The 8685-nt window shown below is 40.8% G+C and overlaps 1 protein-coding gene across 10 annotated transcripts in view; it reads right to left on the bottom strand.

Moving 5' to 3' along the window:
* Positions 1-2610: 2610 nt before the first annotated feature.
* The window catches only part of LOC144501332 (rab effector Noc2-like), a 235784-nt gene continuing 229709 nt past the window's right edge, over positions 2611-8685 (bottom strand). For 9 of the 10 annotated variants that reach the window (XM_078224952.1, XM_078224958.1, XM_078224954.1 and 6 more), the window contains one exon: positions 2611-2749. Coding sequence is in view for 7 of the 10 variants with exons in the window: in XM_078224958.1 (XP_078081084.1) it covers positions 2739-2749 (11 nt within the window). In the remaining 3 variants the exon portion in view is untranslated. The remainder of the gene's footprint in view (positions 2750-8685) is intronic. The other variant, XM_078224959.1, reaches the window with a different exon arrangement.

The raw sequence follows: 8685 nt of genomic DNA, 5'->3' as shown, positions 1-8685 counted from the left end.
CTGAAAATTTCACGGTGAACGGATAAATTTGTCTTTAAGGTAAAGAAGAATTCTGAAATTCATTTTGAAAGGCTAATTGAGAAGTCAAAATGGGTTTGTAAAGGGTGCGTCATGCTTAACAAACCAAATGTACTTATTTGATGAAGTCGCTGAAGTAGCGAACAGGTGAATGTCTATGGATGCAGTTACTATGAACGTTCAAGAGGCGTTCAATAAGGATCCACCAATGGAGCTGCTAGCTAAAATTAAAGCTCATGGAACAGAAGGCAAATTATTGATCTGGTTAGGTAACTAGTTAGACAGAGAGAATGGAAAACGTGCATGTACTTGAAATAGAAGGAAATAACTAGTGATATTTCATAAAGATCTGTGCTGGGGCCTTAACTATCCATTATATTTATTAATGATTTAGATAACATAATAGAGTTTGCCAATCCCAGTTTGCTGACAACACTGGGATTGGTGGGAAAATAATAGTGTAAATGGGAGCACAAAATTACAAAGGGGTATTGATATACTAGGTAAGTGGACAAAACTACTTCAGATCAATTGCAACACGGGAATGAGGAACAGGCTATAGAGGGGTTGAATGGCCTACTCATTCTTGATCCTATGTTCTTATAAATAACCATACAATGTCACCAGGTATTTATTAAGGTATAATCTAATTTCTTAAGATATTAATAGCTCACTGAATGGTATTAGTGTTCTGGTTAATACAGAAAAATCAGACCGTTAATTGAACTGGATCTCAACATTCTCAAAAAGCAGTCAGTTTTAAAGCAAAGACCAAATGAATTTGACTCCATCTAAAAAAGACAGTGGAATTCAAAAGCAAGACAAAATAGATTAGACACATTACTTTAAGTTTCAAAGAAAGCACAATTTAAATGAATGGCTTGCTCAAATAGAAATTTTAAAAAGGGGAGAGTGAGAGAAAGGAATTAAGCAAAAGGCGACAGATTCATAAGTTCTTAATTGAACATTTTTCTTAACTATTTTAGTACTTCCATATCCTGGAACTGTAGCTTATTTCAGCGTGCAATTAGAACATAGCAAATAATTGCTAATGGCCTTCCGCAATCTCACAGTTAACTAACTGGAAATAATGGACCACCCAGCCACAAAATGAGATTTTGCTCTCTCCAAAATTCCTTCTTGGGAGTGAAATACAGAATCTTAATAGAACTGCATTTTCAACACAGCCATAAACAAAAGATATCTGCTCAAGTTAAAGCTTACCTAACAGCCAGCTACTCATTCTGAAACCGCATGGGCACTTCCAAAACCTATTTGGATTTTCAGTCTCAATGGCAACCAAAGCTTAACAATGCAAACCAGGATTATGGTGTCAAATACCAAGGCGGCGATCTTACCAGAATTTGTCAGTGTTGGTTCCGGCGAGAAAACCGGTGTGTTTCTCTCAAACAGGTCAGTTTTCTCTCCAGGTTTTACCACACTGTCAAAAAATATAGCTGAGCGAGTTTCACAATGTCATGCATAAGGGCAGGGCCGAGGTTGCACTGAGATCAGGGCGCTGTATTTAAAGGTGCCTTGTTCAGAACATGAATGTTCCTCCCAAGCCCACCATGGAAGTCTCAGTGGCTCCCCCTCATACCGGATTGAAGTTGGCACATCTCTCTCTCCTACTCCCACACCCCAGTCACTGATCAGTGTCGACACTTCTTCCCTGCTCTCTGTTCCCCCCCCCCCCCCCTTTCAACTGATCAGAGTCGACACTTCTCTACCTTCCCCCAGCAGTCAGAACCACCACCCCCCCCCCCTACCCCCACCTCCAACATCATTTCCTTACCCACCCACACAATTACTGTCAGCACCCACCCCCCAACATCCATCAGTGGCATTCCCAGCTCCCACATCCACTCCTGCCCACCACATCTAAATGAATCCCACTTCCCCCTCCCCCATTAGTCTCCCACTGGGTCTGCCACTGGCACTGCCCTCCTGGCACAGTGTGGTTAGCATGGTGTCAACCTGGCAGTGCTAACCTGGCAGTGCAAGCCAGTGCTAAGGGGCAGTGCCGGGGGCATTACTAGCCACTGCCTGGCCATGTCCGTCTCTCCGGGGGCTATACTCACCTTTACGCCACCAGGGGATCGCCATGACAGGTTTACGTGACGTCATGTTGACGCGGTGTGAATATACAGCGGGGGAGTTAATATATGGCAAGGGGGGCATGTTAATAATATTAAAATCTATTGAAATGTAACTAAATCAGGTTCACACCCATTATGGAAATGAGCCTGATCATATCACCGGCAAGGGGCGGCAAAAATTGGAAGTCACGATCCTGCCAGTAAGGTTCGTGACACCCAGCTTTTGCTGAATATTGAGCCCCACCACCAATCCCGGGGATTATGAACGCAGGCTCAAGATCCCATCCTGAAGCTCAAAAAATGAATCTGCCTCTTGAAAATCTCATGAATCAAATAGATTAAATAATTGGAACATACCAGATTCAGATATAAATTATTACAGCAAAGATTTTCCTATAGTCCCAGCCTACAATGTTAGCCAGCAAGACGTTCATCAAATGAGCCAATCTGGAATTAAGGTTGTGAGATCAAAAAATGACTCGAGGACTTGTATCAGGTTTATACAATTCTTTTATTCATGTAACATCAGAATCAACAGCTCAAACCCGGGCATCTGGGGAAGGAGAACGGGGACAATTCCTGGATGACAGAGATTGGGAGGATGCCCGGACCCTGGCCCACTCAATGACAACCTGTAGCAGACAAAGAAATTCAATTTAAAACACTTCACAGAGCATATCTTACTCCCGATAAATTAAGCTGCCCACGTCAACCCTATGCTGGAAGGAACAAAAGCAGAAAATAATTCTTTTCTCAATTACACTGGATCTTAAAAGAGACATAGAACTTTTATCACTCGAGGGTAATTAAAAAACACAAGCAATAGTTTCCAGAAAAAGATCCATGAAGCCAATTCATTTTTTGTCAATATTTTTAAAATGAGACTTTTCCCAGAACACTTACCACCTGTATTTGTAAAATAATTTGTTCACTGTGGTCTCCACACTAATAAAAAGAACAATTACTCTCAGCAACACAATGGTGGCCAAATCTTTGACCTACAATATTCAAGATCTATTATGCTTGCACTACATCTGGAAAGATTACATAGTATATATTGCTATAAGCTCAGATCTCTTTGTCTAAAGAAGTTTTCATTATAAGGCCTTTGGTATACCATTACTTCTACTTAAAGAGACACTTACACTCTCAGAATTAAAATAAATACAACATACAATGTGGGTCAAATGCAATAGGCGCTTTCATATTGTTGCTACTTAAATCTGTCCTGGAGAAGCGCTGGAGCACCACTGCATGAGTACAACAGTTGTTACATAAAATATATGTTTTCCTTCTGTTACTCTGAGGGCAGATTAAATGCACCTTTCTGACTGTTGAAGGTAGATAGAAATTAAAAATGACAATGCTGCTTTCTGGTTTCTCACTCAGAGGCGTGCATAACCATCATTCTGCAGCACTGCTATGAAACATGTTGATTTCAACATTGCAATGTATTGTAAATCAGGGTTTATAATTAACATTTCAATAGCAGCACTAATAATGGTTGTCATGTTGTTTTGGCAATGAATGTAAATAGCAGTATTATTGCCATGGTGAGGGAAGCCCTAAAATAAGTATGCACTACAAAACAAAGTGGCACTTTGATTACTGTCACTAATTATGTTTTTAAAATACAACCCGGTGGAGATTATTATCAAAGGGACAACAATCAAAGAGGCAATAAGCACAATTTCATATTTTTGTTTTGACGAGTGCGTCAAGAATTACTGTCAGAATTTAGCATCTGCTGAACTAGAACACTGACAAACGTTACACATCTTTGTACCATACCAATTAGGTATCTTTGTAAAACACAAGCAAACAAAAGGATTGCTACAGAAATCAAATATGCTTCTTGCAGCCTTTATTTGTTGCAAAGAGAATTCGGTTCAAAAAACACAACAATTGTCTTTAGATTTATTTAAGCATGTTTTATATTGTTATATCATGATAGGTTGGAAAGCAAAGAGTCTTTCTCAAATAAATTACAATTTTAAAAAAAATATACAGGATCTGCATCTCCATTTCACAATTGTAAAGAAACTGACTCTTTAGACTCAGACTGCATCCAAATAGGTCTTTGGGATTTCCCTCTGTGTTGCCCTAGAGCAAAAACAGTGCAAGCTCTCTGTCAAAACATACAGGGGATACAAAAAGGAGCAAAACACAGCTTTGTATTAATGGGCAAATACATGTTTCATTAAAAAAAGTGTATTGTATCTGACTTCCTAACCTATTGAAGGCCTTCTGAGGGTAAATGTTTTAAAAATTAACCATGTTTTCATCTAGCTTTTAGCATGCATATACCAAACATGAGTTTGCGTATTTCATATATGGTATCTGTGTTATTTAAATTCAAACTGAGTATTTTACATGCATAAAATGTGACAGGATTTGCATGGTGTCAGATTATTACCTTTATTAATTAATTTAGAACATGTTTTAGCCGAAACAATTCTGGGAACCCTCTATGTACTAAACCTTAGAAACATATACACATGAAGAAACATTTCCATGAAGACAGCTATTTTAATTGCAAAACTATATTAAAAAAACTAAAGGGTAATTTTAAATATTGATTTTCATATCAATACAGCCCTTGTACAATAATTGACTACGCAAAAGTGTAAACAACATCTCATGACTATTACAATGCAAAAAAGAAATCCTTTCCACGTAACATGCGCAATTGAGTTCTGCACACATAAACAACAATCAAAAGGTTCACATTTATGATCCAAGTATATCAATTTTGAAACATATTTGAAACAATGTTAATGATTTCATCTCAAAAATGCTGGAAATACTCAGTAGGGCAGGCAGCATCTACGGTGATAGAAAGAGTTAACATGTCAGATTAATTCAGGTCTGAAAAAATTTACAGATGTCACAGATTTTGAGCGAGTACAGAGGTAGGAAAGTGGGGAACAAACAAGAGGAGAGATCAGTCATTGGGTGGACAGCAGGAGAGATTAAGTGCGAGTAAAACGAGAGATGGTACTTAGAAAAATAACAAAGCAAACTGGGAGGAGGGGGAGTGGGGGGGGGGGGGATATCTGGTCTCCCCGTAGCAAATATCTCATGCTGGAGGTGGCACACATTCGCTCATGGTGGGATCTTCTGGTCCTGCTGCTGTCAATAGGATTTCCCACTGACTGCACCCCATGCCACCAGGAAAACAGCAATGGGGGTGAGCCATTGGCAGGACAAGACGATTCCACCGGCGTGAGCAGCTGGGCATTTCCGGGCCAAAGGTGGTTCTAAAGGTGGTGTAATTGGGAATACCAAAATCATTACCAAAAGCTGCCACCAGTCCAAACGAAATGGGCACAGAAGGTTAGGATCTGAAATTGTTGAACTCAATTTTGAGTCCAGAAGACTGTAAAGTGCCTGTTACAAGTAAAACAGATGTTGTTTGCTAAGCAAGCCAGATTGCAAAGGGAAACCTGTCTTACTGATCATGAAACATTTTCTTTTGTATTTTGAAAATGAGGAAAAGCTACACACCCAAAAAGCACCGAGCTCCAGTAACACCTTGAGGATTTTAAAATTGAAGGATTTGTTAATAAGACAACAAACAGTGCAGAAGGAGGCCATTTGTCTAGACTGACTCTCTGAAAAAGCATCTTACCCAGGATCACTCGCACACCCCCACCCCCGTCCTACCTCCATAACCCCTTACCATGGCTGACCCACCTAACCTACACATCTTTGGGCACTAAGGGGCAATTTAGCATGGTCAATCCTCCTAGCACGCACATCTTTGGACTGTAGGAGGAAACCGGAGCACCCGGAGGAAACCCACGCAGACACAGGGAGAACATGCAAACTCTGCACATACAGTGACCGAAGGCTGGAATCAAACCCGAGCCCCTGGTGCTGTGAAGCAACAGTGCTAACCACTGTGCCACCATGTTGCATTCTGATGTGGAAATCCAGAAGGTTTAGAAGCAGGCTGCTTTCTGAAAAGAAAGACTTTTCTGGTTTGACTGGACAGTTGCTTCAAATTCACAACTTCTCCCAGCACAAATTTGGTCTCAGGACACATCCCCACACAGCCCTCAACTCAGCTGGACACCTTTCCTTAAATATCCTTTTCCCCTTTCATCTCCTTGTCCTCAAATACCTCTTTGATCCAATTTTTCAGGTTTTCCTATTTTGTCTCTACCCCCAGGTCAATAAAAGTTAATATAACTTTCCTTATTTCATAGAAATCATAGAAACCCTACAGTGCAGAAACAGACCATTCGGCCCATCAAGTTTGCACCGACCACAATCCCACCCAGGCCCTACTCCCATATATCTACACATATTACCCGCTTATCCCTCTAACCTACGCATCTCAGGACACTAAGGGGCAATTTTAGACGGCCAATCAACCTAACCCGCACATCTTTGGACTGTGGGAGGAATCCGGAGCACCCGGAGGAAACCCACGCAGACATGAGGAGAATGTGCAAACTCCACACAGACAGTGACCCAAGCCGGGAATCGAACCCAGGTCCCTGGAGCTGTGAAACAGCAGTGCTAACCACTGTGCTACCGTGTGAAATCTTTATAAATTGTATAAGTTCCTGTCACTTCAGAACTTCCCTTTGAAATTCAATGGCTGAAAAGTCCCTACTTATCTTACAATACAAATTTTAAACCCAACCAATTTACTTGCAAATCAAACCTCACCATAACCTTTCACAACAAATGCATGAACCTAACACCTTTACTCTTTTATCTCCTAGCCCTCACAGACAAGACCTTCCCATATTTAATTTATCATGGACCCAAACACAGACTTCTATGCAGAATACCACTATATTCTCAAAAATATTTGAAAAATAACAGCCGTCATCCACAGTGCTAGATCAAAAGATGAGACGCTGCTATTCGAGCCAAGGACAGGGAAGTCAAAATGAAATGTGGTACAGACATAACTGATAATTCACCAGAAGAGCAGGATTATGCCTGTGGATTGAATGAAGGTGCTTTGCAAAACAGTCACACAATGTGTGTTTGATTTTCCCAATTTAAAGAAGACTATGTTTTGAACAGCAAATACAGTGTATTAAAGGAAAGGAGTGTTTGGGGCTTTCAGCAATGGAAAGGTAGAAGGCAAAAGGGCAAGTGCTGAATTGCCTTTGCTTGAATGGGAAGATACCAGGGAAAAGATGCAGGAGTGTCAGGTGTGACTGAGGAGTGTACTCGGGTCTCACTGAGGAAAAACTCCTTTTTAAAAAAATTCTGTCATGGGGCATGAGTATTGCTGGCTGGCCAGAATTCATTGCCCATCCCTAGGTGCCCTTGGAGGGCAGTTGAGAGTCAAGCACATTGCTGTGGCTCTGGAGTCACATGTAAGCCAGACCAGGCAAGGATGGCAGATTTCCTTCCCTCAAGGACATTAGTGAACCAGATGGGTTTTTCTGACAATTGATATTGGTTTCACGGTCATCAGTAGATTCTTAATTCCAGATATTTTTTATCAAATTCAAATTCCACCATCTGCAATGGTGGGATTCAAACCCAGATCCCCAGAACATGAGCTAAGTTTCTGGATCAATAGGTCATTGGTTCCCCATAAACGCTGGAAATAGGAGGTCAAGTTAGATGTGTTCCGTGGTGACAGCAAACTGGCAGTAATGGTGGTCCATCAAACGAGATTGCAGGTGGAGCAGAAAGCGAGGCCAAGGGGAACCCAACATATTTTGAGGAGGGAGGAAAAGAAATGAGAGCAGAATTTCAGGAATTGGAATGGACATGTTGATAACCCCATCAGCCACAGTAGGGCAATTTGGGGCATTTGATGAAAAATGAAGACATATCGAATTACTGTGATGGAAGGTGGCATAACTGTTATCTAGTATGATGCTTCCACCAAATCCATCTTCTCCGGCTCTTCCCTTTCAGTATTCCCAAGGGATCATTCCCTCTGTACCACTCCTCATCACCCTGTCACTGCTTATCCTTCACACGGCACCTTTCAATGGGCTAGATTTTGCCTTCAGCAGCCTACAAAGATCCAGTAATCTTTGCTGCATAGATTTCCCCTTTCCTGACGGCAGATTAAATCTGGTGCCAAATCAACGTTACCTCTAGGTATCTGGCAGCAGTGGTGACAGCAGCCAGTCACACTTAAGTATTCTCAGAGGCAGAGGTAAATGTAATGACCCATCACTTCGAATATCATTTACAGAGAACAAAATAAATGATTGGAACTTACACATGAGATTAAGGTAGAAGATCAATTCTCAAACTTTAAATATATTTTTAAAATATGGAACTTTATCATCCGTGAAGAAATTGACTTTACACAAATATAAAACAATCCTCAGGGCTGGCAAGATTTTTCATTGAACATCATTTAAACTCCAGACCCCCCCATCCCCCCTTCAATCACCCTTGCCATTCAATAAAGTAGAACTTTGTCAAGGGTTATTTACAGTGAAATGAAAGCAAAATATTAAGGATGCTGGAGATCTGAAACAACAACAGAAGTGCTGGAAAAACTGAGCAAGTCTGGCTGCATCTGAGGAGAGAGAAATAGAGTTAACTTTTTGAGTCCAGTATGACTCTTCTT

The sequence above is a fragment of the Mustelus asterias genome, chromosome 12, assembly GCF_964213995.1.
Source record: "Mustelus asterias chromosome 12, sMusAst1.hap1.1, whole genome shotgun sequence".
NCBI lineage: Eukaryota > Metazoa > Chordata > Chondrichthyes > Carcharhiniformes > Triakidae > Mustelus > Mustelus asterias.
This window is presented reverse-complemented; position numbering and strand designations above follow the sequence as displayed.